This window comes from Enhydra lutris, unplaced genomic scaffold, assembly GCF_002288905.1.
Source record: "Enhydra lutris kenyoni isolate GAN:26980312 unplaced genomic scaffold, ASM228890v2 scaffoldscaffold106, whole genome shotgun sequence".
Lineage (NCBI taxonomy): Eukaryota > Metazoa > Chordata > Mammalia > Carnivora > Mustelidae > Enhydra > Enhydra lutris.
The window spans coordinates 922,659-949,735 of record NW_019154190.1 but is presented as its reverse complement, the minus strand read 5'-3'; the positions used below and the strand labels follow the sequence as shown (position 1 = coordinate 949,735).

General features: G+C 61.6%; 4 protein-coding genes across 13 annotated transcripts in view; 2 read left to right on the top strand and 2 right to left on the bottom strand.

Annotated features, from left to right (window-relative positions):
• Positions 1-11,677, top strand: part of LOC111139405 (ADP ribosylation factor 1) — a 13,997-nt gene extending 2,320 nt beyond the window's left edge. The window contains exons 2-5 of one of the 2 annotated variants that reach the window (XM_022491649.1): positions 9,724-9,908; positions 9,996-10,106; positions 10,183-10,307; positions 10,422-11,677. In XM_022491649.1, the coding sequence (XP_022347357.1) occupies positions 9,761-9,908; positions 9,996-10,106; positions 10,183-10,307; positions 10,422-10,583 (546 nt within the window). In that variant the 5' untranslated portion in view covers positions 9,724-9,760 and the 3' untranslated portion in view covers positions 10,584-11,677. The remainder of the gene's footprint in view (positions 1-9,723; positions 9,909-9,995; positions 10,107-10,182; positions 10,308-10,421) is intronic. The other variant, XM_022491650.1, reaches the window with a different exon arrangement.
• Positions 11,678-12,396: 719 nt separating this feature from the next.
• LOC111139421 (chromosome unknown C1orf35 homolog) lies at positions 12,397-14,920 on the bottom strand. The gene is made up of 8 exons (XM_022491666.1): positions 14,104-14,920; positions 13,703-13,858; positions 13,549-13,594; positions 13,377-13,459; positions 13,196-13,268; positions 13,017-13,105; positions 12,712-12,840; positions 12,397-12,629 (listed from the first exon to the last, which is right to left on the bottom strand). The coding sequence occupies exons 1-8, from the start codon at positions 14,190-14,192 to the stop codon at positions 12,545-12,547; spliced, it is 750 nt and encodes a 249-aa protein (XP_022347374.1). The 5' UTR covers positions 14,193-14,920; the 3' UTR covers positions 12,397-12,544.
• A 516-nt stretch (positions 14,921-15,436) lies between these two features.
• LOC111139423 (mitochondrial ribosomal protein L55) lies at positions 15,437-18,878 on the bottom strand. 7 transcript variants are annotated; one of them, XM_022491670.1, is made up of 4 exons: positions 18,740-18,878; positions 18,016-18,103; positions 16,039-16,240; positions 15,437-15,667 (listed from the first exon to the last, which is right to left on the bottom strand). In XM_022491670.1, the coding sequence occupies exons 2-4, from the start codon at positions 18,039-18,041 to the stop codon at positions 15,515-15,517; spliced, it is 381 nt and encodes a 126-aa protein (XP_022347378.1). In that variant the 5' UTR covers positions 18,042-18,103; positions 18,740-18,878; the 3' UTR covers positions 15,437-15,514. The 7 variants fall into 7 exon arrangements, with proteins under 7 accessions (XP_022347378.1, XP_022347383.1, XP_022347382.1 ...); XM_022491675.1 differs by having other exon boundaries at positions 18,798-18,873; XM_022491674.1 differs by lacking the exon at positions 18,740-18,878 and adding an exon at positions 18,398-18,731 and having other exon boundaries at positions 18,016-18,106.
• Positions 18,879-19,073: 195 nt separating this feature from the next.
• LOC111139422 (guanylate kinase 1) lies at positions 19,074-26,679 on the top strand. 3 transcript variants are annotated; one of them, XM_022491667.1, is made up of 8 exons: positions 19,074-19,145; positions 23,279-23,392; positions 24,134-24,175; positions 24,629-24,725; positions 25,920-26,058; positions 26,195-26,279; positions 26,401-26,486; positions 26,578-26,679. In XM_022491667.1, exons 1-8 carry the CDS (start codon positions 19,079-19,081, stop codon positions 26,611-26,613), a joined length of 666 nt encoding a protein of 221 aa, XP_022347375.1. In that variant the 5' UTR covers positions 19,074-19,078; the 3' UTR covers positions 26,614-26,679. The 3 variants fall into 3 exon arrangements, with proteins under 3 accessions (XP_022347375.1, XP_022347376.1, XP_022347377.1); XM_022491668.1 differs by having other exon boundaries at positions 19,083-19,138; XM_022491669.1 differs by lacking the exon at positions 19,074-19,145 and adding an exon at positions 19,875-20,000.
• Positions 26,680-27,077: the final 398 nt, after the last annotated feature.

The window sequence follows — 27,077 nt, the reverse complement described above, 5'->3', positions numbered from 1 at the left end:
GGGGGGTGATTCCTGGGTGGGGATGATGGTGGGTTGGGAGGGTTAACTGTAGAGTAGCCACAGGCAGGGGGAGTGCAGAGTTGGGGACTGGGTTCCCCGGTCACAGGTGCCGCCCTCTGCTGAGCACAGTGTCCCTCAGTGCCTGTTGTGGTGATCACCGGGAAGTCTGTGCGGCCTAGGTGGACCCTATCTGCTAGAGCGTGCCACCCCTGTGGCTGTTCTGAAGGTGGGCGAGGACGCCTCTGCCGGCTGAGAGGAAAGGTCACACAAACGCTTCAGAGCTCCTCCTCTCTGGGCGTCTGTCAGGCCATCCCCTGCCTTGCTGCCTCCCCAGCCTTCTTGAGTGAGCTGGCTGGCTGGCAGATGCAGGGATGCACGTCCCTCTGATGGGTGCCTCCAGGCCCTGGTGTCCCGGTCCCCGCCCGCCCTGGCCATGGGAGCTTGGTGGCCTGTCAGCAGCCAACAGCCCTGAGCAGAGGAGAAGCCAGAAGAGCATTGAAGGCGGGGAGACTTTACCAGCAAGGGGGATTGAGTAGGAGGCCATCGTTTCTGTATGTTCTCAAAGCCCCGCAGGTGACCACAAGTGTATGGCCTGAACCCGGGTTACCCCCCGTCCCCCGCCGCCACCACGTTTTGAGGAATTGGGAGTGGCAACGCTGATGAGTGTCAGGTCGGAATGTAGGAAGTTTTGGTCCTCAGGTACGTGAGCAAGCTAGAAGGAATTCCAGAAGGCACGTCGTGTGGAGAATGCAGCAGGTCTTGGATTTGGTCTCACGTGCGGAGTCATCTGTGTGGTGCCGGTGTGGGAGCCAGACAGGAATCCAGGCGGTTAGAGCTCTCCGGCACCTCCTCGTGTGCAGTCGTAAGTGCCATCAGGTCGGCCTCAGCGCACACGGCAAGGAAATGGTTTCGAGATCGTGTCCAGTCTCATTTGGGAGGGGTGTGAATGAAGACAGCTCACGGGGCCAGTGTTCAGATCGCGGGGTTCAAAACAAAGGCCGTCCTAAACATTGCCACCAACTGTTCCCTGTGAATTTTCCTGTCATCGTTTGGTGAGCACGGGGTTGCTCATGAACCGAATCTGTCGATTTATGTTTAAAATGCTTTGTATTCTGGTGAGTTGGGTGGTGAGACTGTTGAAGATGATGAGAACATTGAGCATGTCTCTGTCAAAGCTACGGAAGACATGCTAATTCTGGGGAGAGGGGAGAGAATGTATTTCGTCCCAGGTGCCTGCACCTGGGAACACGTCCTTGACCGTGGGACGTCGCTGAGAGCTGCAAGCTTGCTGGAGTCACTGGCCGGGTGTCCGCAGCCCTGGCCAACTCCTTGGACTGTCGGGCCAGTTAGACTGGCCCAGCACGAAGTCCTTGTTAGCTTGGTGGGTTGTCCCTGACCAACACGCTCTTAGGAAAAGCCCATTTGTCGACGTGTGTATGTAATCCCTCTGGGCCTTGGTAGATGGGCTCTTCGGGTTTTCCTCCGCTCCCTGACAGGTGGTCTCGTAGGTGCCCAGGGAAATGAGCCATGGGGTATGCCCATGGGCACAGTGCAAGGTTGGGTAGCTGTGTGGTGCCCTGGCTGTGGACAGAGCAGGCATGTGGCTGGGGAGAGACTTGGGCACAGTGCTTCCAGTATCCGAGCGGAGATGGAAAGGAACAGGGTCTTGTGGGTCCGATCCTGGGTGGGGCAGCATCTGAGGGCAGCCATAGGCACAGAGGCCCCCGGCACAAGCGCATCTGGTGGTGGGGGGGCCGCCTGCAAGCCAGTGGGCCTAGCCCCAGAAGGGGTATTTCAGGAATCTCTGTGACTGGGAAGAGCAGGTTCTTGGGACCTCGTGGAATGGACAGATGTCAACTTTCTGAATGTCACTGTGTCTGTGTACGGAAACAGCCCTCATCATTGCCGTGGTGGTTTTCATAGATCACATTTCTCAGGAACACCGCTCCCTTGTAGGCAAGGGAGGCAGTGTTTTGTTTTCGGAGAACCATAGCGGGAGTCGTTCTCTGTCTGCGGGAGAGGTGGATCAGCCCCATGGCCCCAGCCAGCTCGGTTCCCGTGCCCCTGCCATGGCGTGCTCTTACAGCAGCGCCTGGAGTCTGTGGTGTAGTTGCACCCGTGTGACGATGACTCACTGTCCCGTGGTCCCCAGGACGCGACAGACAAAGCAGCAGGGTGGGATTTCACCTTCCAAGGCATATGCGGCTTGTGCCGGCTGCCATCTCGAGATGGTGGCATGGTGCGCTGCAGCCGCAGGGTGCCAGCCCTGACCTCTGTGAGGACCCAGCTTGGCATCTGCCTTGCCCAGCAGGCCACAGGCCCCTTGCTGGTGGATGGAAGCCAGAGGGGTGATGAGGTGCCCGGGGCCAGGGCCCAGGGGTGTCCACAGGGGTGTGCCTTTCAGAGGGAGAGGTGAAGGCAGTTGCTGGAAGCAGGTGGATTAGGGGATGAGTGGGGACACAGAGAGTTGGTGGGTGTTTGTGGGGTTTGGGCCTAAGGCAGTAGGAGGAGGTCAGGGGTTCAGTGTGGGGGACAGTAGGAGAAGAGTCTGGGGGGCGGATGTCCTGTGGAGGGGGTAGTGCTAGAGTGGGATTATGGAGTATGCAGGCAGTTGACCGGCGGAGGGCCTCCAAACAGAGGATGGCACAGGCAGGCATGTCAGCAGAGGTCCTCAGCACCTGGTTGTCCCGGGTCCCACGTGTGGCCAGAGGCAGGAAGAGGTGGTGGATAGGTGGGCAGACATGAGAAGTCCCCATAAGGACAGTGAGCTCTGGGACAGGACCAGTGTGGGAAGGGTCCTGAGCCCTTGTGCCTATGAGTGCTCTGGGCTGGGCTGGCAGAGGTGGCTGCCCAGAGGCCACGGAGGGGGCCGAACTGCTGGGGGTTGGAGCAGAGGTGCTGAACCTCCGCTGACTGGGATTTTCTGTGTCCTCAGGAAGGCCATTGCTTACAGAAAGGTGGGGCTGCAAGTTCTGAATTCTGTTTTCAGTAATGGTCTCTTGAAGTCCCTTGAAGACAGACACCAAGGTTGAGGATTGGCCTAACCACCCCTCCCCCTGCCATCATGCCCTGTGCTGAGAGAGCTTCAGGGGTCTCTTGGCTGCTCCAGGTGGATTTGCAGGGGAGTACTCGGGGGGTTCTCCTGGTCACTCCAGGTGGATGTGCAGGGGGGAACTCGGGGGGTCTCCCGGCCACTCCAGGTGGATGTGCAGGAGAGACTGGCACTTCCAGAGCTTGCGGCTGCAGTTCCCTCTCTTCTGGAGGGTGTGGAGGGACCTATCAGGGCTCTGGCCCACCCCATGCCTGCGTGCTGGGCTCAGTGGCCGCTCTGGGAAGGTACAGGAGCAGGTACAGCAGCCTCAGGACGTTGGTGGGGACCTGACTATGAAAGACACCTTTGAGAGTCTGCTGACCGTTGAGGTAGAGTCAGAGGGCATGTGTGGCACTCTCTCACTCCCATTCCATTGTGGAGACTCTGTGTCCAGCCCTGTTCTTGTGCACCTGCTCCTTCTGTGAGCGTAATGACCTTCAGCTTGGTCTGCGGTCAGTGCATGCAGCTGGGGACCGTGCATCTCACGCGTCCCTGTTCTCCAGTTGGAGGCAACGTGACCTGTGTTCCGTGGCCTCCCGTGTGTGTTGTGTACATTGAACTGCAGGCTGGCTGGTCATTGGCACACAGTTGGCTGAGGTGTTTTGAGGGTAGTTGGGTTGGAAAGTGCTAAGCAGAACCTGAAGACTCTGTTTTGGTCTTTGTGGCTGGTGGTGAGGAGCATTACGTGCAGTGGGGCTGTTTCCACCTGTGCCTTGTGAGGCAGTGGCTAGGGACTCTGGGGCGTGCTTGTTCCTGCAACAGCTACACGGACAGCGAGAGCTACTTGTGGCTGTGGCAGAGCGTGACACTCACTGGTTGTGCCTTGAGTCAGACCTGCCAGGTGATGCCCTGCTCCTCCAGCTCTCAAGAGACAGGGTGCGTAGTGAGGGGCTGGCCTTCTGGGCCTGGGGTACCTCCCCCTCCCTCATGTTGGTGTTGGGGTTGGCCCTTGTGCCTTGCTGGGAAAGCCCGGTGGGCCACCCGCAGCGGGCCGTCCTTGAACTTGGCCTGAGGGTGCAGAGCAGGACAGTCTGGGCCACCGTGTGTAGTGGCAGAGGGGAAGTGGGTGATGGCACTCAGAGGCTGTCCTGGGACCTGGGGTGCAGTGTGATGACTGGCAGACAGGCCTGGAGTGTGTTTGAGATGCCTGGGAGAGGAGACTGCCCACATTCTCCTCACGGGAAGGTCAGCTGCAGGTGTGGGACATGAAGGATGTGGTGGTCATTTTGCAAGATGCCCCGACCTGAGGACCCCTGTGCTGGGTACTTGGAAGTCATAGTGCGTGTCCATCAGGTGTATGGCGCTGGGAGGGAAACGGCCAGTCCGTCGAGTGTGCCAGGCTGAATGTTCTCCCCATGATTGTGTCAACACAGCTGTGCCAGGACTGTGCAGTGCATATGCCTAGCACAGGGACGACATGGAGGAGGAGCCCAGGCCATAGACTGGTGCACTGGGCTTGCCGGTGGGGACGGCTCGAGGCTGTGTCTGCTGGCATGTGGACGGCCGCGTGCGGCAGATTCTTGGTGGTCCACAGTGAGATTCTGCATGTCGGGGTGAGTTGGGCTTCTGAGTGACGGACAGCCTGTGCCCCGGGGTCACTGCTGGAACACAGTTGCTGTTGATGAACCCCATAAAAAACAGCCCCTGTGCCTAGCAGCTCTGTGGGGAAGTCTGTGCTGTGTTCATGTTTCTCCCGTGAAGCACTAGAACCGACTGGTGGCAGAGCTGCACGTTTACCTCAATGTACTTGACTCTGACAGAGCTGGAAAGGGGAAACGCCCCCATGTCCTCCAGGTTTCCATTCAAGTGGGGGTTCGTCCCTCTGAACTCGCTCTGCACAGCACAGGGTGGAACCGGACCCTTGAACCTTTGCCCCTAGGTCACGTGTTCCTCTCCTGCCGCACTCCAGGTGGGGTGTCGTCATGCTAGTGATGGTGAGTCGTGCAGGTGCTATTGGCAACCCTGCTGGAGACTGTCCAGGCAGCCACCTCCTGTGGCTTGGCTCACCCTGACCCCTCCCAGGCCTCGGGGGGGCCGCCACAGGTACAGGTGCAAGCCACAGTGCCAGCTCTCCGGCAGCCGCGCTGTTCACGGGATATTCGTGTCGTGGAACACCGCGTTTTTATCTCACTGGACTGGCCTCCCCAGGGAGGCCCCTTTGTGGGCCTGGGCCTCTGGCCAGTAGACCTTTGCCTTCAAGAACATAGGTCGCCTGTTTTTTGCTTTACCTTGTTCCTGGTCCTTCCCACAGAGCTGTGGGACTGGCGCCAGCTCCTGGGCAGGAGAGAACCCTTGGGAGCAAGGCCACGTTTTCATTGCGTGCAGGTGCAGAGGATCGTCGCAGGAAACTAGAAAGACAGGTTTGGACATGAGTTGAAGGGACTCTGGCGGCAGCAGGTGTGGCCTGGCACCTTGGCCGAGTGTCCTGCACAGTAGACCCTGTTCCGAGAGGATCAGCATGGGATCGTCCTGGCCATTGATGCAGACCTTTTGCAAAACGGTAGATGGTGCTGGGGACGGGCCAGGAGCAACCAGGGTCCCTGGACCAGGTGCGTGGCAGGTACAGAGGTGTCTAGAGGCATTGTGGAGACCAACTGCTGTGTGCAGTGGCATCTTCAACCCAAGACTTCATGCTCATCCCCAGCTCCTGGGGGCTCTCGGATTTGGTAATGAAGGTGCAGCACAGCCCAGCCAGCCAGGGGTTGTGTGTGGGCAGGTTTGCCCTGAGGTGGTCCTTCTGCCCACATGGGGGCTGGGGAGGGTCACCCCCGAATCCTTTGGTTTTTGTGTCGGGTTGTAAGAACAGGATGCGATAGTGCTAAAGCAGGTAGAAGTCGCAGTCCCCCTCCTGCCTCCCAGACATGGCCCCTGTCCTGGCTCTGTCATGGCTGTATTTCGTGGTGAGTGTGCTGCCGTTCCTCAGTGTGTCTGCTCTGGGGCATAGGGGTCGCCCCTTGACGCCCAGATCTCCCTAGCTGCAACAGCAGTGGTAGCAGGATTGAGCCAGCTGGTGACTGACTGATGCTTCCCCACAGGAAAAATGACAGTGTTCTCTTTTCGCTGGTTGGTACCTGTCACCAGTTTTCCCCAGCTGCCCTCGGATGGCCCAGCCCCCCGTTCCAGCCATGCACGTGGCATGTACCCCTTCTCTGGAAGTCTGCCTCTGTCTGTGCCTCCTCTCCTCCAGGGTTGGGGGAGGCAGTCTCCCCTCCCCTGTGGCCACCTTGCTGGGAAGGTGTGCATTTCTGGCCTTCCATCCTTCTGCCCCTCCCCTGAACTGCTGTCTGGGCTGGGAGTAGAACTACAGCTTGGAAGCACTGCTGTGTCACTTGAATAAAGCACTCGGACCCTTGGTGTCCCCATGTACGTCTGTTTCTGTGCTTGTATACCAGGCTCTTTCAGTCTGGAGGTTTCTGCTCTCCTGAACTGCAACATTGAAGGGTTTCTTCCCCAGAATTCTCTGCGTGCTTTGGTTTTTGGAGCAGTTTCTGGCTGCCCTAGAATGGAGGGGGAGGAACAGGGAGCTCCGCGCTCCGGTCCCCATCACCCCCCACCTGATGGACCCACACTGACACTCCATCAGCTGGAGGCCCTCCTTTCCACAGGGGTTCACTGTCCATGGTGTGTATGTTGTGGGCATGGACAAGTGTGGAAGGACGTGTGCCTGTGCCTGCAGGGTCACCCAGACTGATGGTCTTACAGCCCTGAGCCCTCCTGGGCTCCCTCATGTCTCCTGGTGCCCACTAAGTGGTATGTCTCCCATCTTCACAGTCCCGCCTTCTCCAGAACACTGCCTGCACTTGGAATCATAGGGCGAGTGGCGTGCTTGGATGGGCTTCTTTCCCCCAGGGGCACACGACCCCGCTCCCACCCTCGTCTTCTGGTGGTGGGGAGCTTCTTTGCAGCGCTGGCAGCGGGGTGGTCCAAGTGGAGCACAGTCTGTGCAGGCAGGCGGTGTCCTGAAGGACCGCCTGGGGGCTTCTGACTGGGGCATTGTGGGTAAAGCTACCATAAATGCCCAGGTACAGGACGCAGTGTGGACACAGCCGCAGCTCCTTTGTTATGTGAGGAGAGTGTCTGGTTTTGTAGGACACAGCCACCTGCGAGGTATCCTAAGCAGCTGGTGGTGTCAGTGTTGTGGGTTTGGGCCTTGGTAGTAGGTGCGTCGTGGGCAGCTCGTTCTGATTTGGATTTCTTGGAGGAGATTTTTTCATGTGCTCATTTGCCATCTGTGATCTTCCTCAGGGAAATGTCTGGTCTTTGGCTCATCTTACAGTACTTTTCTTTTTCTTCTTGGCCTTTTTTTTTTTTTTTTTTTTTTTTAAGAGGAGAGGGAGGAATGGAGAGAGAATCTTAAGCAGGCTCCATGCCCAGCTCAGAGCCCCATCCCACAACTGTGAGACCAAGACCTGAGCTGAGACCAAGAGTCAGATGCTTAACCTCTGGAGCCACCTGGAGCCGTTCCCCCCACGGCCATTTTGCAGTTATTAAATACAATTGAAATTTGTTTGTTCCTGAGTTGTCATTGGCCTTCTGGGTATTTATTCGATGACAGCCTTTAATCTTGCACTAACTTTTTTGCAGTCCGGTTTATCTGCTCGTTGTCTTGACGGTGTCGTGACCAGAGTGGAAGTTTGTAGCTGTGTGTTTCATGGGTCATGCCTCTGGTGTTGTATCTAAAAAGACATCACCATGCGCGGGTAGATGTGGGCTTTCGAAATTGCTCCCCATCCTTATTTATCTCAGGTGGCCATGGACCTGTCCTTGCGTCGTGGCACCAGATCCCCCACCTTGATGCCTGGGGATGGTGGGGTTGTTTGTTTTTTCCTTTTAAGTAGTCTTCTGTCTTGCTTCCCCCCTTCCCCCTGCTGGCGGCGTCTTAAAGGGAGCTAGGGTACAAACAACAGTGGTGGGTACTGCAGATACAGGCAGCCATAGGTTCTAGCCTGGAGGCCTGCAGGTATCTGTGCCCATCCACGGGTTAGTGTACCTGCCTGTCTAGCACGCTGTGTCCTTGTGTCCAGCATGGTACACGCCCACACCTGCCCACCTGGATGCAGGCAGCAGAGCCCGGGTTCCATTGCTCCAGGAAGGTCCCTTCCCTGCGGAGCTGAGGAAGAACACAAGGTTAGACCCCCAAGCACACTTGGCCTTGGCTTCCAGAACTCATCACCCCCTTTTTCTTTTTGGTTTTGGGGGTTGGGCATCTCTTCATTAGTGATTTTGGCAGAACTGACATTGAAAGAGTGTTTCTCAGAGAATTTTTCATTCTCTGCATTTATGAGGAAAATGGGCTGTCTGCAGAAAAAAGAAATGTTACAGTAAAGAATATTTTAGATTTTAATGTTTTGAATAGGTAGTATTGTTCACCCCCAAAAGCATAAAAACATGTCAGAGATGCACTGAAGCGGGGTGCCCAGCTGGCTCAGTTGGTGGAGCGTGCCTCTCTTGACCTCAGGGTTGTAAGTTCGGGCCCCATGTTGGGTGTAGACGTGACTTAAAATCTTTAACAACACCCGGAAAAAGGGGCACGGAAGCCAGTATGAAGGCCTCTGCCGGGCATGCCCAGGGCCACTGGAGCATCAAAGCCACCAAGTAAAACAGGAATGTCCCGCCTTGTCAATTCTCAGGGACAGTGCTGACGGGCTGCTATGGCCAGGGTGTGTTGGCTGCCAACGTGGTGGAAGTGGGAATGTGCATGTGCTCACTCTGTGCTCACTGGTGACCACACCCCCTGAGCCTGTCCTCCAGGGGCAGTGGGCTGGGCCTGCATCTTGTCCGTTCTCCAAGGCCTGGGGAGCTCCTGACCGCTCCTGGGGACAGGTGTGGCTGGCAGGCCTCCCTCCTGGCCTCAGGAGCACTTGGCCGGTGCCTGCTGTGGACCAGCTGGTTTTCTGTCCACACAGACCCTCCTCTCTGTCTGAGGGCTGTCCCACACCCTGCTGCTTGACTTCCGCTAGGTGTCAAAAACCTGGATTCCTGGGCAGTCTGCCTTTGAGTGAGTGATCATCTCTCCCAAGTCCGTGTGTGGAAAGGACACTGCTAGAGAGTGAAAGGACCATCCTGTGCCCTAGGGGTGGGGGGTGGGGAGCTGTGGGTGGCACTTCGGGCCCAGGTTTCTGCTCTGAATTGAGGGGACCCTGCTGCAGCCTAGGGGCTGCCTCCTCACTGGGGTGGAAGGGCCTGCCGGACAGGCTTCCCCTCAGACTTCATGGCTGATGTGCTGCCCGAGAGCCCAGATGGGGTCTGGTTCCAAGTTCTGCGTGGGGGTGAGTGCTAAGATCTCAGCACGTCGGGGACAGTTGGCTGTGGCCTGTGTCCCTGCTGGGATGGGTGTTGTGGAGGATCTCGCTTTCATGTCAGGGCGCTCTGTATCCCCTTGCCACGTGGCCCGTGTCGTCGAGTCCACATGGGCCTCGCAGCCTCCAGTGATGGTCACCCTGTCCTGAGATCCCCAGATGCTCCCTTCCAGGGGAAGGACTCCGTTTCTGCTGCTTGGGAGCCTGGTTTCCTCTGCCTGGGCCCTGTGAGCTTTGAGGGATCAGGCCTGTGCATCGGCGGGAGCTGGAGGAAGGGCCCCATGCTGCTCCCGCACACGGCAGGCAGGGACCCGGGAACTGCTGTCTCTACAGGTTTCTCTGGCCAGTGTTCCTCCCGCACGCCTACAGCATGGGAAATATCTTCGCCAACCTCTTCAAGGGCCTTTTTGGCAAAAAAGAGATGCGCATTCTCATGGTGGGGCTGGACGCTGCAGGGAAGACCACCATCCTCTACAAGCTGAAGCTGGGCGAGATCGTGACTACCATCCCCACCATAGGTGAGGGGAGCATGCCAAGGGGCCGGGGCGGGGCTGGGGCGGGGTGGAGGGGCCTGGGGAAGGCTCAGCTGGGTCCCACTCACACAGGCTTCAACGTGGAAACCGTGGAGTACAAGAACATCAGCTTCACCGTGTGGGACGTGGGCGGCCAGGACAAGATCCGGCCGCTGTGGCGCCACTACTTCCAGAACACGCAGGGTGAGCAGGCGTGCTGCAGCCGGCGGAGGGGGTTGGGGTGCCCTAGCTGCCTGTCCTGACGCCCACGGCTCCGCAGGTCTCATCTTTGTGGTGGACAGCAATGACAGAGAGCGCGTCAACGAGGCCCGGGAGGAGCTCATGAGGATGCTGGCAGAGGACGAGCTCAGGGACGCCGTCCTGCTAGTGTTCGCCAACAAGCAGGTGCGTGCGCATGCGCGCATGGTCAGCGGGCAAATGCGGGTGGGTGTGGGGCTCACGGGCGCACAGGGGTCCTTGCCAAGTGCTGACCTATGTCCCCCGGGCTTCTCCCACCAGGACCTCCCCAACGCCATGAACGCGGCGGAGATCACAGACAAGCTGGGGCTGCACTCCCTGCGCCACAGGAACTGGTACATTCAGGCCACCTGTGCCACCAGCGGGGATGGGCTCTATGAGGGACTGGACTGGCTGTCCAATCAGCTCCGGAACCAGAAGTGAGCCGCGCCCCCCGCCCCACTCCCTCCTCCACCCTGCTTTACTCTCATGTGGTGTGAGTGCCAGAAGCTGTCTCCATGGTCGGTCACAGTGTGCTTCCCCATGCTGTAAATGTGCAGACGCAGCCTGCAGCCGGGTTCTTATTTAATGTAAATAGTTGTTGTTCCCAATGAGGCAGTTTCTGGTACTCCTATGCAATAGTACTCAGCTTTTTTTATTGTAAACAGAGAATCAACCCACTGTTAATACTGAGAAGGGGTTTTAGGCACACGGGGCCTCCAGGAGTCGCTGTGTCCGACCAGCCTGGCACACCTCCTCGGGCGTTTGATCTGTGTTGAGATTCATTTGGGTGGTGGGTTTTTAACCCGAACTCAGTGCATTTTTAAAATAGTTAAAAAGACAAGATAAGGAGAACACTTGAACCTACAGAAGGGAGAACCATGCCCAGTGTTGGTTCTGCAGCGGTGGCCAGAGTCCAGTCCACCAGGGGTCTGTTTCCCACTGGGAACGTGCGACGGGGCAGAACCAGCCACGGTCCATTCTGCATGGTCACCATAGGGTCCCTGTGATTCGCTGTCTTGGGTCATCCCACATCCCCTAGCGTTTCTGCTTGCTCGTGCTTCCCAGCTGCCCAGGAGATAGGCTGGCAGCTGCGGCCAGCGCTCACGGACCCCTGGGGCCGGGGGGGGGGGGACCCCGGCTTTCCCTTGGGTCTGCGTGGCACTCTGGCTTGCTCTGGGCGGCCTGGGGTCTCACCAGCAGGAGTGCAGGCGGGCGGGCCGGTCACCCTAGAGCCTCAGCCCCTGGAGCCCCCGTCTACATGTGCTTTCACTCCCTCAGCCTGCAAGGGTCAGATTTGCCATCGAAACGACGACCTCTACTGTTTTCTTTTGTATTTTGATAAACACTGAAGAAGCTGGAGCTGTTAAACTTTATCTTGGGGAAATCCTCAGAACTGGTTTATTTGGTGTCGTGGAACCTCTTACTGCTTTCAATACACGATTAGTAATCAACTGTTTTGTATACCTGTTTTCAGTTTTCATTTCGACAAACAAGCACTGTAATTATAGCAACTAGAATAAAACGTCTTAACTATTTTGTGGCTTTCCAGTGCTTGGATGCCAGCGGCCCATGGCACTGGTCCTTAGCCAGGGAACAGGACCGTGCAGCTGACTGGAAGTTCCCACTGGCCGTGTCCTGTCCTGGTCCGTCCTGGCAGTGCCAGGCTGTGGGCTGTGCTCAAGGCCAGCTGGAGGGGTTCTGTGTGCGGGCTGCCTGCTCTTCCCCATGCCCATCCTCCCTGGTGCACCCCTGCTTGCAGACAGGCACACACCCTAGTCGGCCTGTTCCTGAGCCCCTTGTTGCTGCCACATGCCCTTACTTGTTGAAGGTCCTCCCTCCACTCTGGAGTCCTTGCTCCTCAGCCCGGTAAGGCTGTTGGCCCAGTCTGGCCTCCACCCTGGATCACTCACCTCTACCAACAGCTTGAAGACCAGAGTCAGGGTTGTGAGGACAGAGTTGTCTTCGGAATTACGAGCCCAGCCTGGGTTTTGTCCTCACTCCAGTTGGTTTTAAGGGTTAGTTTGGTTCCATGCGCACCCCCCTGCAGAGATGGCAGAAGGCCCGATCCTACCCAGGAGCAGAGAGGACTCAGCAGGCAGGTCCCCAGGGGGAGAGTGGGGGGGACATGCCAGAGACAAGTCTGTGCCCCTTGCAATCTAAGCGTCAGGCCCATGTAGGACACCAGCACAGGGAAGTCCCCCTCCCAACGGTTTCAGGCTGGTTGTACCAGAACATGGGGCCAACACTTTTTCCCTTAAAATAAGTTTATTTCGGTACAAAGAGTGAGTGAAAGAAAAATAGAAGCGGCTGTATGAGCTCTTTCCAGGCCCAGTGTGTCCTCCTTGGGTGGCACTAGCTCTGTAAGCTGCTGGGCCAGAGGCGGTGGGGGGGGGGGGCAGGCCTCAGTCACTGTGGTCCCGGCGCCGCCTCTTGGAACAAGGCAAGGAGTCTACATCCGAGTCAGAGCCGTGCCTGTGGCGACCAGATCTGGGAAGACCAGGGATGCCGTGAATGTGGGAGGCTGCCCTGCCCCACCCACCAGGCCACCCCAAGGCAGAGGTCCACCTACCCTGCAGAGGTGGGGGTCAGCGGCGAGGCCATCTTGCTCCGATGTGTCTTGTCTTTCTTTTTCTCTTTCTTGTGCTTCTTTTTCTTCTTCTTCTTTTTCTCTTTCCTGCTTTTCTTGTGGCTCTCTGGGCTGTGAGCACACGGCCTCATCACCAGGTCTTGACCGCAGGTGCCCATAGCCAGCCCATCCAGCATGCGACACCTGCCCTCCCCCTGCCCACATCCCATCGGAGCACCACCCTCTGGGGACCCAGCAGGCAGCCAATGCACCGAGACCATTGGGACAGGCGGGGGTGCAGCCCTTACCCGGGCTCTGCCTTGTCCTCCTCTGACCGAGGCTTCTTCCTAGCCGAGGCTGGTGAGGAGCCTGGCCGGCTGCTGTCCACGCGCTGGTGCTGCGGAGGAAGGTCACTCACTCTGGGCGGCGGCGGGGGGGGGGGGCGCTCTGCGGGAAGTGGGGGTCCCCGCGGGACGCGAGCACTTACGGTGAACACCGACAGCCCCAGCTTGGCGGCCTCTTTGTCTTCCCGAGACAACGCCACTCGGCCTGCCGAGCCGCTGTGGGAAGGCGGGGGAGAACCCCCACGATGAGACCGACCGGCCCCGGCCTCCGCCAGGTGCTACCTCCGCAAGCCCAACGCGCCCCGTCCACCCCTCGCCACGCACCTGGAGCTCCCCAGGCCCAGCAGCCGGTCCACTCCCTTCTCCTCGAGATCCCCTCCTTCCCGCTTACACACCTCCACAAAGTCCTGTGCGGGGGCACGCGGGCGCTCGCAGCAGCTCCACCCCCAACCCCGGGCCCCTGCCCACCCCCCGCCCCCCGAAAGGGCCCCCTCACCTCCTTGCTCAGGCCCGTGGGCTGCTTCCTCACGTTCTTGTAGCCTCTGCGGGGGCCGCGGGCGAACTTCAGGGGCTGCAGGCCGCACCCGGGCCCCGCCCCTCCGTGCCCCCCGCCCCCCCAGCGCGTCCCCGACCCCGCGGGGCGCACTCACAGCGCCGCCATGAGTGCCTCCTGCTCCGCCTGCCGCACAGCCGCCAGCTCCTCCTCCCGGCTCAGTCCCGCACCGTCCGCCCGGCCCTTGGCGTACCAGGTGAGGTCGCGGCCCTTCTGCCAGCGGCCCACCGGAGCCATCAGCGAGTTCCCTGCGGGGAAGCAGTGTCCAGGGCTCGGCCGGCGGGTCGGCGCGCCTCCCGCGTCCCCCGAGGGTGCAACCCTGCGCTACCCAGCACCCGGGCACCCCCACAGCCCCGTTCCCTGCACCCGCGGACCCTCGCGGCTCCCCGTGCACCTCTTCCCCGCATCCGCGGCCCCTCGTTCCCTGCACTCGCGGCTTCCCGCGCACCTCGACCCCCCCCCCCCCCCCCCCCCGGCCCCGCCCCCCGCCGCCCCCGGTAGTTCTCTCTCTGTTTGTCGGTCTTCACGTCTTCCCAGCTGAACTGGTCCTGCCCGCCGCGCACGCCGCCCCGGCTGGAGCCGAACATGATGCGAAGCCGCCCGCCGGCGTCTCGCAACCCCGGCCTCGCCGCTCAGGGCGGCGCTGCCGCCGGCACCCGCTCCCGCGTCGCGCGCCGTGACGTCACCCCTCGCAGGTCCGGCATTCTCCGCGCCCCGCCCCGGCGCGCCTGCGCAAGGGTTCCTGTCCCGCCCCCACGGCCACTCAGCGCGATGGGTGGAGGCCGGGGATTGGGGTCCGTGGACGGGAAGTCTCGGGAGACTTGAAAAGACTCCCAGAGCTCTGCAGACAGGCCCTCGGGTCCCCGTCCGCCTCACCCGGTATGGCGAGAACCCGTACTCAGACCCCCACCCTCAGGAGGGCTGCAGGTACCTACGCAGAGCTGGGCATTGTGGGCGCTGTCAGGCCTGCTTGGGCCACTGCCCCATGGCGTGGCTTCTGCCAGAATCCCTCTGTGTGAGCCATCTTAGCAACTGCCTATCCCCAACACCCTGCCTGTGACTGCCAGTGCCCACGTGCCCGTTCTGTGCCCAATCTATCCCCTGCTGCCAGTTCCCCACAAGTGTGGTGTGTAACTTGTTCTGCGCAGCAAGCACTCACCAGGCCAAGGAGCGTCTCCCGGAACCGGTGGTGGCAGCGTGCTGGGTGAACCAGCCCAGCACCTGTCCCTGGGAGCCAGGGACACAGCCACCTCCCTCCCTCCCTCCTCTGTCAGGCCCGCACGTCCTTCCCAGCTGCAGTGCAGGACCCAGGTCTCAGAGACGCAGCCTGGATCGAAAGCCTGGAACAGGACACAGGTCAGCCCTGGGCCTGGGCCATGCTGGCTGCACTTGCAAAGGTTAGAACTTGCTCCTTTGGTCGCGCAGAAGCCTGGCTAGGGGAAACCCACCTCAGAGCAGATAAATGGCAAGTGCCCACAGAAAGCCTAGCTTGTCATTGCTGCCAGTGAACACCCCTACTCCTATGGGCCAGGAGCAGCTGGGAGCCCCGGTGAGGGGCAGGGTCCACCCGTGCTGTCTTCCCAGATACCCCGCTCCTCCCACCCCATCCCTGCAGCTGCTGTGCTCCGCCAGGAGAGCCCCTCATGTCCTGAGGCTGAATGGGGGATGGGGTGAGGGGGCTCCAGGGCCCATGGGGGCTGACTCTGGTTCCTCTTCCTCCTCCTACACTGGTGGCCCGCGTGCCCCTCAGGCCTCGTGCAAACACCACAGCCCGACCCAATTCTAGACAACCTGGTTGGCTTGGTTGGCCCAGAAGGAAAGGCAACGTGGAGACGGCTTTGTGAACACACCATGTAAAGACACACCATCCCCACACTCGCATCCCCCACCCAGGCAGCTTCCAGGCCCATCACTTTTTTGTCCAAAACCGCTTGTACTGCTCCATGTCAAAGTCATCGCTGAGTTCTGGCTCCTCCTCCTCTTTCTTTCGGAGCTGGGCCTCGCGTTTCCGGAACCGTGCCCTCCTCTCTTCTGGGGACAGGGCGTCCAGGTCCACAGGCATCTGTGGGGAGGGACATGTACACGGCTCACTCAGAGGGCTTGGGGCCCTGCCCGTGTCTCCTGCACCTCATTCTCCATGGTGTGGGTGAGAGTTTCTATCTTCTGCTGGGTTCTATCTCCCCTCAGGGCTCTCAATCTTTAAGCAAACACTTCTGTTTGCTTCTCCAACACTGCTACCCAGCAGACACACAGCTGCTGTCTGGCCCTGACCTGTGCAGGGAACTCCACTCTTCCTTGTCCCTCTCCTCATTCAGCAGTTCCAGTTCATGGCTGCCGTGGCTCCTGAGCCCACGAGCCCTGGGGGGGGCGGCTGCTACAGGCCAGCTTGCCAGGACTGTGCCCCAGGGAGTGCGGGCAGGGCGAGGAGCACACCTCAAGCATTCGTCGTGGCTCTCGGTAGCGGATGTGGATGGTGGAACCGTCCTGCTTGACCAGGAGCACAGGGTAGAGGCGTGCATAGGCTTGTCGGTGCACACGCGTGAGCGAGGCCCTGTTGCTATCGGCCTGCCAGGAGGATGTATGTAGGCGGGCATGCACCAGAGCATACCCCCTCAACACGGGCTGCTGCAGCAGGCTGCAAACACACACACACACACACACACTGGTCAGGGGCTGCCACTGGGACCAAAGCGCCCACGCCACCCAGCCCCCATGGGGACACACAGTGACGCATACTGCAGTGGGGCCTGGTCAGAACAGCTTCTGCCCCACGGAAGAGACCACTGGGGCAAGTGCAGGAGACTTTCAGACGAGTGAGGTCAGAAGTGCAGCAGCTGGGACCCCAGTGGGCTTAGGGTGCCAAGCATCAGGCAGGAGACGACTTCCTGTCCTGTGGCTCGGACTTCTGCGTTCCCCCAGCCTTGCACATCGAAGCCCTAACCTCCACGGGATGACATCAGGATTACGTTAGGTCCTGAAGGCCTCCATGCTGGGACGGGGATCCTTACCAAAGCCAGAGAGCAGAGCTCCCCCGGGAGGACTCCGAGCTCGGAAGACAGGACTCAGCAGAACCCAGCCTGCTGGCATCCTGCACTCAGACTTCTAGGCTCCAGACCTGGGGAGGGGGGCTGCCCCACCTATGGCGTTCTGTGAGGGCAGCCTGAGCAGACCAAGACACCTGCAGTCCCCCCCACCAACTGCCCCCCCCCGCATGGCAGACACCTGCCCTTCCTGCACACAGCAGGTGCCCTGCGGGGAGGGGGCCTGCCAGGAGGTGACAGGAGGAGAGGAAGCCCTGTATGCGTCATCTGTCTTGCAGAGCGAACCCACAGCAATCCCGTCCCTTCCAGCCTGGCTTTCCTGCAAACTTGGATTCAGACCCTAGGCTGTCACAAGGCACAACTACAGAGCTCCCCAGGGCAGTGGGCTACTCCAGGGGCAGACACCCACCACATGCCTTTGCCAAGGCATAGCAAGAGCCAAGATGTCACGCCTAAACCATTCCCACTGGCTCTAGTCACGTCCCCATGCTCTGGAGCCTCTTTGCTCACAGGACAGCCTGGCTGAGTGCCCTGCGGCCGCAGAGCTCCAGCCCAGCAGCACCTACCTTGGCAGCGTTCCCTCCACACCCTGTACTTCCCAGCAACCCCTATGGCTGAGTGAGGGTGTGTGTGGGATACCAGACCCTGCCGTCCTACCAGGAAGAACACACCCTGTTTGCTGGGAAGTCCCGGAGCTGTCACTGGTGCCTGAGTCAATTCTAACAAAAGACCCCAGACCCACTGACAGAGTCATGGAGATGCAGACAGGAGACTGGTGGTAAGCTCTAGCACCAAGGAAGCCTGCAGCAGGCAGGCTGGGTGGGGGGGCGGTGCCCAGGAGCTCGAGACAGGGCCACCCCTGAGAAGCCCGGCTGGGCAGGCTGGGGCTGGAACCGTTCCAGCAGCTTGAACATGAACTGTCTTGGGACGAGGGCCCTGCAGCCAGAGTCCCTTGCCTAGCTCCACGTGGACCCACAGCTTCATGTGCCCCACCCCTTTCTTCATATCTCCCAGATTCCACAGGACCCACTAGAAACCCCCCGGTTTGGCTTCTCCGCAACACTGTGGCCACACCATACTTCTCGGGGAAGCCAGGGGTGAGGGGAAGGGCAGGACGGGGGCAATTCTGGGGGGAACAGCTGGAAGGCATGGCTCTCTGCGAGAACCCAGAGCCAGGCTGGGCTGCAGGATCCCACAGGAACATCACCAGCACCACATGTCTGGTGCCAAGGACTCACAAACCGCTTCATTCCACCCTCCACGCCTGCTGTGGCTTCCATCTGCTCCAAGTTAACACACTGGCTGGGAGAGCTCCCCTGAGATGGCCCCCATGATGGCAGTCCCCAGGGGCCCAGAAACCCCTGCTTACCCAAGCAGCCTGCCCGCGGCAGCCATTCGTCCTCAGGGCCCTTGTGGCACGTGGAGGCTCAAGCTCAGCCACTGGCCTGGTGGGCAACCTGCTGGGCAAGGAAAAAAGACATCTCTTTAAAAGACAAGGATTCCCACCAAACTGACCTTCAGAGAACCCCAGCCCGTTAGAAGCCATAGACGCAAGTGCGTCTCCCACGGGGGAGTCGTCGTCGGGTCTCTGCCAGTCCCACTCGCACTTGCAGTCTAGAGGTGCCGGACACCCAAACCTCTGCGTCAGGAACCCCGTGGCCCGGTACAGATCCTTTCCAGCGGGTCACGGAGTGGGGGAAGCCGCTCAAGGACAGAGTGGAACACACGCTGTGGGGGCTTCTCAAGACTACCTACTTCCCCGGCATACAGCGGGGTCGGGACAGCAGGATGGACTCGGGGCACCGGGGCCGAGCTCCAAGTCGAGACGGCGGGAGAGACACGGGCTACCGGGGGCCGGACGGCGGGGGGAGACTCGGAGCGCCGGGATCCGGATGGCGGGGGAGCCGGGACGCCGACGGCCCGCGACCCCGGCGTCCGACCGCCGACGAAGACAGGCCTCCCTGTCCGCGTAGACAGGGCATCCGCGGGCCTCCCTCCGCCTCCGGAAGCGACCCGGTGGGAAAGGACAGGCTGGGAGACCAGCCGCCGGGGGCGGGGCCCGGCCCACCCGTCGGTAAAACCCCGTATCGCACCCACTTGCCCCCCTGCCTGAGCTCCGCAGCAACGCCGAACCCCGGCGTCCCAGCCGACCTGCCACCCCGTCCACCCACGGCCCCGCCGCGACGTCATCCGCGAGCGCTGCGTCGCGTGGAGTTGAGGACAACCCTGAGGGCGGTGCAAGGTCGGCGCCGCGCTACGACGCGCAGCCCTCGGACGCAGGCGGCCGGCGCGGCTCCATGACGTACACCTCCGCGGAGGCCGGGCGCGGCGGTGTGACGTCGCCCCGCGGGCGCGCGGCGGCGGCGGCGGCGGCGGCGGCGGCGGCGGCGGCGGCGGCGGCGGCGGCGGCGGCGGCGGCGGCGCTGGCGCTCATGCTGCGGCGCCGGCTGGCCGGGCTGGCGGCGGCCGCCTTGGGCCGGGTCCCCACGGTGGTGAGTGGCGGGGCCTTCCGGGGCGGGCGCGGGGTCGTGCCCCTCGCAGACCGGGATTCCCGAGACGCAGTCCGGAGGTCCCGGCGGGGCGGCTGCTCGCAGGCGCGGGGCCCTGCGTTCTTACGTACGGGTGTGCGGTGAAGCTCGTGCCAAGCCGCCCCGCGGTGGCTATCCTCAGGGTATTGGGGACACGGCCGGAGGGTGCGCGCTGGAAGCCGGGGCGGCGTCTGCGGGGCGCGGGGGGCAGTCGCGGGCCACAGCCGGGCAGCGCTCCGGAGGTGGGCCGCACGCCCGCCGGAGCCCCGGGATAGGCGGGTGCGGACGGCCCTGGACACGCGCTGACCTCCCTGAGCTCACGGAGGGAAGGCGTCCTGCTGCTGCAGCTCTCGGGTGGACTTCCGTCCGCACCGGGAGGGCAGGTCCCCGAGGTCCTCGGAGCTGTCCCCGCCCCGAGGGGCCCCCTCTAGTCGCCGGCATGGCCGCGGGGTCCTGCCCAGGCCGAGCTGGTCCTTCGAGCTGTCCCTGCCCTGAGGTGCCCCTCCTGTCTCCTGGATGGCCGTGGGGTCCTGCCCAGGCCAAGCTGGACCTCTGAGCTGTCCCCACCCTAAGGGGCTCCCTCCTGTCCCTGCGATCGCTGTGAGGTCCTGGCCCACCCCGCTGTCTGGCACCGCCTAGGCGGTGGAGACGCAAGATCTCTCCCAGCAGTAGGGTGTTGGAGGCCTTTGTTTCTGACTCCTGGGTGTTCTAGGTAGACATCTTCTCTGAGGACCAGAGACGTCAGTCTGGGCTGCTGGACACTGGCTGTCTGATGTAACTGGAGCTGTCTGTTTACAGTGAGAGGGAGCGCCCTTCATTCATCCAGGTGCTGGGGCCCCCTCGCTGGCTGTCATTGGTCCTTCTCGTTGGGGACGAAGGGGAGGGTGGAAGCTGAGGTGTTCCTGGCCAGCGTGGGGCCCAGGGGTGCAGGACACAGGCTGTGATGAGCTTCCATGGCCGTCCTGCGAGTGCCCTGTGAAGGCTTCTGGGCAGCACACCTCCCCAGCGTGGACTTCCTGGAGCCCTCTGTCACACAGAGACCTTCTGGACCCCGCAGGGCTCTGGGATACCTGTGGTTTCCTCTGCCCACCCCCCATGGCCAGACAGGCCCTCTCACAACCCAGGTCGTGGCCGGGCCTGGCACAGGTGCCTTGCACTTCCATTTCCATCCTGGGAGAGCCTGGGGACCAAGCCCCCCATCTTTGGCTGGAACGAGGGGCATTGATAGTTCCTGGACACTGGCTTCTAGAGGTTCTGAGGGTGAATGGACTGTCAGTTTCTTTCTGACCACAGCCAGACTCTGCTTCTTTGGTCTCGGAGTGTAAACCATTTCTGGTTTTTGCCCTGCATCAGGTGTAGCCAGGAGGAGCGTGCAGATGGCTTGAAGAGGATCGTGAAGGCAGTGGCATTATGGTGTGATCGGGGGTGGAAGGGGGTGATCTCCGTGTCCAGGAGGAAGGGTGTAGTCGTGAGGGTGAGGTGCTGCAAGCCTCTAGACTCTGGCTCCAGGTCCCTCCCTGGTCCTGCTGGTGCCGGCCTCAGTTTCCCCTGTGTGAGCCAGGCTGGCCCCCTCAGAGGGCCTGGGCTTCTTCCTGCTCCACCCCTTTGATGCCCTGCCCTGCCCACCCCTGCTGGAGTCATTCACAGTTTCAGAGGCCCCGGCTTCCTAACCAGGAAGGATGCCCCTCCTTCCCCCCACCCCGCCGGGAGAGGAAGTGAGAAGATGCCACTGCACCGTGGTGACCCACTTCCAGCCAGGCTTCCGGAAGCTTGAGTAGCCAGGACCTGTCCCCCTCCCCCACCCAGCCCATCTGGGGGCCAGACACCACCAGCCTCTTTGGCCCTGGTCCAGCTGGGTGTCACGTTTTAGGAGAGGGCACACGCCCTTTCTGGGTATGCTCCTGTTGGAAGTGGGTTTGGGTGGGACTGTGCCACCGTGGCCCCTGGACACAAGACCAGGCTGCCTGGTGTGGTCTGTGTGAGCTTGTGTCCAGCTGAGCTAGTGCTTGGGCAAGGAAGGACTCTGCCCTTGTGGGGCCCAAAATGGCCAAGCCCCACCCCTGCAAGATGTCAGTGCGAGGCGGGTGTTCTTACCCGCTGTTATCAGTATGGTAGACCTTGAGGGAGGGTGGAGAGACGCCCAGCCCTGGGCAGGTCTGGAGCCTGGGCTGGAGGCCCGGCGGGGCTGGGAGCACAGCCTGTGGGAGAAGGCGGGCAGCGGGAGGCTTTGGCTCAGAGCCAGGCAGAGAGTGAGCTAGCACCCTCGGTGGACCCTGAGTGAGCACCGCTGCTCACAGCAGTGCCCTGGTGGGTGGCAGGCCTGGGACTCCCAGAACAAGATGGACAGGAGGTTGCGGGGTCGGACCTGTGGGACCCGCCCTGTGGGTGGCAGGCGCTGGGACTTCTGTGTTCACCTTGCAGCCATGTCCCAAAGACACATGGGAGACGTTGTCTTTGCTGGTGGATGTCATCTGCACACATTGGAGCTGATGGAAATCCGGCCCTGCCCGTAGGCATGGGACTTTATAGTGGGGAGCTGCAGGGCTCCTGGGCATATGGGGGGGGCCTGCGGGGACATCCTTGGCCAGAGGTGCCTCTTCACATGGTCCTGGATGGGAAATCCCTTGAGTTCCTCTGTGCCTGGAGGTAGGCGCTCCAAGCCAGGTCCCGAGGTTCCTGCCATATCTGCTGGATTTGGAGTTTGGTGCTGTGAACAACAGCTAGACAGGCCTTTTGGTCCTCTCCGGGACCATTGCTCAGAGGAACCTGAGTTCCCACGGCACCAACACCCTGCAGGTCCCGGGGAGACGTGTGGGGTCAGAACTTTGCCTGCCGGGGGCCAGGTGCATGGTGGACAGGCCTCAGCCCTCTCTCTCCACCATCCTGCACCCTTCCTTCCACCCCTGCTCCACTCTCCCCATCCCTGTCCCAGCACCTAGGAAGCCAGACAGACCCAGAGTGATCCTGCCCAGCCAGGGTCTGGGGCTGTGGGTGTGAAAGCCAGGATGCCATGCGGAGCTGGGAGTCTAGCAGGGCCGTCCTTGAGCTGGACACCGGGCAGAGGGGTCGGTGGAGGTGACTCTCCGTGTGTGGTGACCAGCTCCTGTCGCGTGTCCTCAGCAGGGGAGGCCTCCTGCTTCCCGTCCTTCCAGGGCCCATGCAGAATAGCCGAGCTTGAGCCAGATTACTATGTTGGCCTACATCGAGGATTAGGAGAGCAAGTGGCCCGGGGCGGGGACACAGGGCAGCCCCAGGGCGGGTGCAGGCTACTCCAGGCAGAACCCCGCAGGGCCCAGCCAGATGGAGTTGGGCCAAGGCCCCCCCAGCGCCCCCCCCCCCCGTGGCTCCCTTCCCCTCCACACGTGGCTCACCACGGGGCCTGGTGGGCACAGGGCCGGTAGCAGCCTTTGCTCTGTCCTGGGTGGAGGGGCTGGCCGCCTAGGGAGGGATTTAGCGCTCAGAGGGCGAGAACCTGCCCGCCTGGGATTACCACCCCTTCCCAGCTCTTCAGAGCCGCCCAGCAGCTCAGAGGCCGTATCCCAACGGGAAGTGGGTCGGAGGTGGGTCCACTGGGGAGTGCTGAGGGTGGTGGGTGGATGAGGAGCAGGGGGCTGGGTCCTCTGCAGACCCCACTGCTCCTGGGGCCAGTGCCCGAGCCCTGCGCTGCAGGCTGTCCTCCTAGTTGAGGACGCAGAGCTGGGGGCCGGGTCCTCTGTGGACCCTGCTGCTTCTGAGGGCCAGTGTCCCAGCCATGTACTGCGGGCTGTCCTTCTGGTCTGCAGACCCCACTGCTCCTAGGGGCTTCCCAGAGCCCACAGACCAGAGGGTTGAGACACTGGGGTCCTGTGGGGTCCGCCCTTACAACCCGACGGTCATTCTGAGAACAGGCCTTGGGTTCTTCTGACTTGGACGGAGCCTGTATTGTGCGTAGGGCCAGGAGCTGAGGTCCAGCAGTGGACCGCCAGGAACCACACATTGGTGCTGTCGTGTGTAGCAGCTAGCTGTTCCTGGGGGAAGCTCTGTCCTCATCCAGGGCCCCCACTGTGCCCCACGCAGGTGAAGGTGTTCCTCAGGCCGCACTGATGTCTCTCTCCCTCCCCGCAGGGATGTCAGGACCACGGCCTGTTGTGCTGAGTGGACCCTCAGGGGCCGGGAAGAGCACCCTGCTCAAGAGACTCCTGCAGGAGCACGGCAGTGTCTTCGGGTTCAGCGTGTCCCGTGAGGCTCTGGCTGGGGGCAGGGAGGCTGGGGGGGGTGTCAGCCCTGCAGACCTACCCCAGGGGGTCCACATGCACACCCACACGGGGAGGGGGTGCCCTACACACTGACCCGCACTCGGGGGTCCACACGCACACACATGGGGAGGGGGTGCCCTACACGCTGACCCGCCCCAGGGGTTCCACACACACATACACACACACAGGGAGGGGTTGCCCTACATGCTGATCCACCCTGGGGGGCCACATGCACCCACAAACGGGGAGGGGGGCGTCCTACATGCTAACTCATCCTGGAGGACCCACACATACACACAGAAGGGAATGGTCCCCACACCGCTGACCCTGACCAGCAGCCCCCGCACCCACACAGTGGATGGTCCCCACACTGCTGACCCTGACTGGCACCACCCCCAACACACACACACAGAGTACAGTCCCCACAGTGCTGACCCTGACATTCACACGCGCACACGCAGACACACACACGCACACCGGGGACAGTCCCCACACCGCTGATCCTGACTGACAGCCCCTGACATACACACACAGGGGACAGTCCTCACACTATTGACCCTGACTGGCAGCCCCTCCACACACACACACATGGGGGACAGTCCCCACACCGCTGACCCTGACTGACAGCTCCCCCAACATGTGGGCTGAGCCAGGCCCTGCTGGAAGCTGTGGATGGGCTGTGGGGGCTCCGGGTGTCCCAGAGTGATCAGGGCTTGTGTTCTAGATACCACACGGGACCCACGGCCTGGAGAAGAGAATGGCAAAGGTGAGCTGGGCTCTTGGCGTCCCTGTCTGCAGGGTGGGCAGGTTCAGGGGCCTACAGCAGGCTGGCTGGGTGGGGCCGGGCTGAGGTTGCCACAGGTGGGCCATGCTGAGAGGTGTGCTGCTCTCTGTGCCCCCATGTGTAGTCGACCTTGACGTCACAGTTGTGCCACAGGCATCCCCTGTAGTCTCCACAGGACTAGAAACATCCGTTCCCCACCCCACGCCCACCCTGCCCCTGAGGCTGGCCATCTCCAGGCCCCCTGGAGCCTCTCCCCGGAAAGCCCGTGATTTCTGACTCACCATGGCAGGGATGGTGCGAGAAAGTGCCACGTGTGCCTGTGTTCCCTGCTCAGCAGAGCACAAACGTCTGCAGGGAAGCCGACTCTGGTCGCACTTGGTCCCCGAGCACCCTGGGGTTTTGCAGAGGTCAAGCCTCAGCTGGCCCTCCTTGCAGATTACTACTTCGTGACCAGAGAAGTGATGCAGCGGGACATTGCCGCGGGAGACTTCATTGAGCATGCCGAGTTCTCGGGGAACCTGTATGGGACTAGGTGGGCTACTCTGGGGGCCTCCCCTCCTTCCCAGGGGCTCTCCCTGTGGCTCGACCTATGCAGGGGATCCTGGGTGGGTTCTCCGGGCCCATTGGAGTAAGGTGCCCACCATGCCAGGGTCCGAGACGGGGCAGTAGTTGGGGCTTTCCAGGCTGCCTTAGCACCACCCCTGTGTCCACCTGGCCGGCCACCGGGGAAACCATAGGCCCCTTGGACAGGTGCACGGCAGGGAATCCTGGTCTCCAAGGTGCACAGGCCATACTGTGGCCTGTCTTCCCACCAGCCAGTGGCTGGCGATGGAGTGCCCTGCCCTCTGCTCCCCTGCCTTCTCCTGCCCTCTGCTCCCCTCCCCTCCCCTCCCCTCCCTTCCACTGCCCTGCCCTGTTCTCTTCCCTCTTCCATCCTTCTCCTCCACGCCTCTCCTCTGCTATACTCCCTTCCCCTCTTCTCCTGTCCTCTGCTCCCTTCTGCTCTACTCCCCTCTCCTCCACTGCCCTTCCCCCTGCTTCCTGGCCCTGCTCTCTGCTCCCCTCTTCTGCCTTGCCCTCTCCTCCCCTCCCCTCTACTGCCCTCTCCTGCTCTCTGCTCCCCTCCCCTTCCCTTCCCTCTCCTGTTCTCCATCTCTTCCCTTCCCTTCTGATCTGCTCCCCTCTCTTCCCCTCCTCTCCTCTGCCCTTCTCTCCTCTCTGCTCCCCTCCCTGTCCTACCCAACCCCATCCAGTCCAGAGTCTTTACCAGCTCTTCCTACTGGGCTGACAGGCCCAGAGCAGTGTCCTGGGTAGTCGGGCCCAGCCACGCCTCTGTGAGCAGCCTGTCCCTGAGCCCTCTGATGAGGGTGAAGCAGAGACCCCACGAGACCTATTTTGTTCCATCCTAGGACCTAGGTATAGCTGGGCTGTGACCCAGAGGGGGGTCACTGGGGCTGTTGGGCAGTGACAGCTAGGGCCCTCCTACCACAAGCCACAGCCACCCCTCAGCCCAGCACACATGCTTCCAGAAAGGTAGAGGAGATGCTGGGGTATGGGGAGGTTCCTGCCTTCACTTCTGGCCATGCCCACGCCCAGTGCAGGCCAGTGGGGAAGGCGGGAGCCCAGAGCATGGGCCGTGATGGTCCTGTAGAGGCTGTTTGAGGCCTTGGGGGGTTACTGGATCCAGGCATCCCCACTGAGCAGTCCCTGCCCCTCTGTCCTCCAGCAAAGCAGCTGTGCGGGCTGTGCAGGCCATGAACCGCATCTGCGTGCTGGACGTGGACCTGCAGGGTGTGCGTAACATCAAGAAGACGGACCTGCGGCCCATCTACATCTTCGTGCAGCCGCCCTCACTGGACGTCCTGGTGGGGGCGGGGCGAGGCTGGGGAGGGTAGGGGTGCAGTGGCCTCGATGAAGCCCTGGGGGGGGCCTGGGGGTAGGGCAGGAGATGCCCTGCGACCTCAGAGGCACTGACCACTCCCCACCCCCCGCGTGTCTCAGGAGCAGCGGCTGCGGCAGCGCAACACAGAGACAGAGGAGAGCTTGGCCAAGCGTCTGGCTGCTGCTCGGGTGGACATGGAGAGCAGTGAGTGTGGGCTCTGGCCATTGGGTGTGTCCCCATCTTCTCTGCCAGCATGGGTCGCCCCGCAGCAGGGTCCCTGTGGAGGACTGCAAGGGCCTGCCCTGACCCTATCCCCCCACCCTAGGCAAGGAGCAGGGCCTCTTCGACCTGGTCATCATCAACGACAACCTGGACACGGCCTACCGGACCTTGGAGGAGGCGCTCTCCGAGGTGGGCTCTGTAGGGGGACAGTGGGCAGGGTCAGGCCACGTGGCCCGTCACCCCGACCCTGGGGGAGACCCTCCTTCTCTCTCCATGGCAGGAAATCAAGAACGTTCAGAGGACCAGCTGCTCCTGAGAAGGACGCCCGTTGTGGACTCCCCTCAGCTTCCGCCCAGTTGGCCGAGGCTGGAGGACCCTGGCCTCCCCTTGCCCCTCTGCCGAGGATCTGGGCTAGTGTCCTAATAAAGAATTGCTAGCTAACAGTGTCCAGGAGCCCAGACATCCCATCTGTGGCCAGGGGTTTGGGGCCAGGGACCAGGCACACCTGCACGGTGGACCCCCAGTCCTGGCGACCAGGCATCTAGTGGTCTGGGCACCCCCAGACTCCCTGTGCCCACTTCTCTGGGGTTTCCTTTGCCCCATTTTCATGTCAGGGAGAGCGGGGGCTGCTGGCTGGGCAGGTGGGGTCCCCATAGCTGGACTGGGGCCCTGGCAGGCATGGACAGACCCGCTAGATGGCAGCTGCCTCTCTCATTGCCTCGTGGAGGTGCCATGAGGCTCTGGGTGGGGACAGGGGTCCGGGGGTCCTCCTCCTGTGGG

What these genes read in the sequence shown, in the direction of transcription:
- LOC111139422 (XM_022491667.1), top strand. Translation starts at nt 19,079, where the DNA reads ATGCTGCGGCGCCGGCTGGCCGGGCTGGCGGCGGCCGCCTTGGGCCGG. An exon ending in TCGGGTGGACATGGAGAGCA is followed by an intron (nt 26,280 to 26,400) that starts GTGAGTGTGGGC and finishes CCCCCACCCTAG; the next exon opens with GCAAGGAGCAGGGCCTCTTC. An exon ending in TGGAGGAGGCGCTCTCCGAG is followed by an intron (nt 26,487 to 26,577) that starts GTGGGCTCTGTA and finishes TCTCCATGGCAG; the next exon opens with GAAATCAAGAACGTTCAGAG.
- LOC111139421 (XM_022491666.1), bottom strand. Translation starts at nt 14,192, where the DNA reads ATGTTCGGCTCCAGCCGGGGCGGCGTGCGCGGCGGGCAGGACCAGTTC. An exon ending in CCACGGGCCTGAGCAAGGAG is followed by an intron (nt 13,460 to 13,548) that starts GTGAGGGGGCCC and finishes GCCCCCGCACAG; the next exon opens with GACTTTGTGGAGGTGTGTAA. An exon ending in CTGACCCCCACCTCTGCAGG is followed by an intron (nt 12,630 to 12,711) that starts GTAGGTGGACCT and finishes TGGTCTTCCCAG; the next exon opens with ATCTGGTCGCCACAGGCACG.
- LOC111139423 (XM_022491670.1), bottom strand. Translation starts at nt 18,041, where the DNA reads ATGGCTGCCGCGGGCAGGCTGCTTGG. An exon ending in GCCGCGGGCAGGCTGCTTGG is followed by an intron (nt 16,241 to 18,015) that starts GTAAGCAGGGGT and finishes GTGTGTTTGCAG; the next exon opens with CCTGCTGCAGCAGCCCGTGT. An exon ending in AGCCACGACGAATGCTTGAG is followed by an intron (nt 15,668 to 16,038) that starts GTGTGCTCCTCG and finishes CCCTCCCCACAG; the next exon opens with ATGCCTGTGGACCTGGACGC.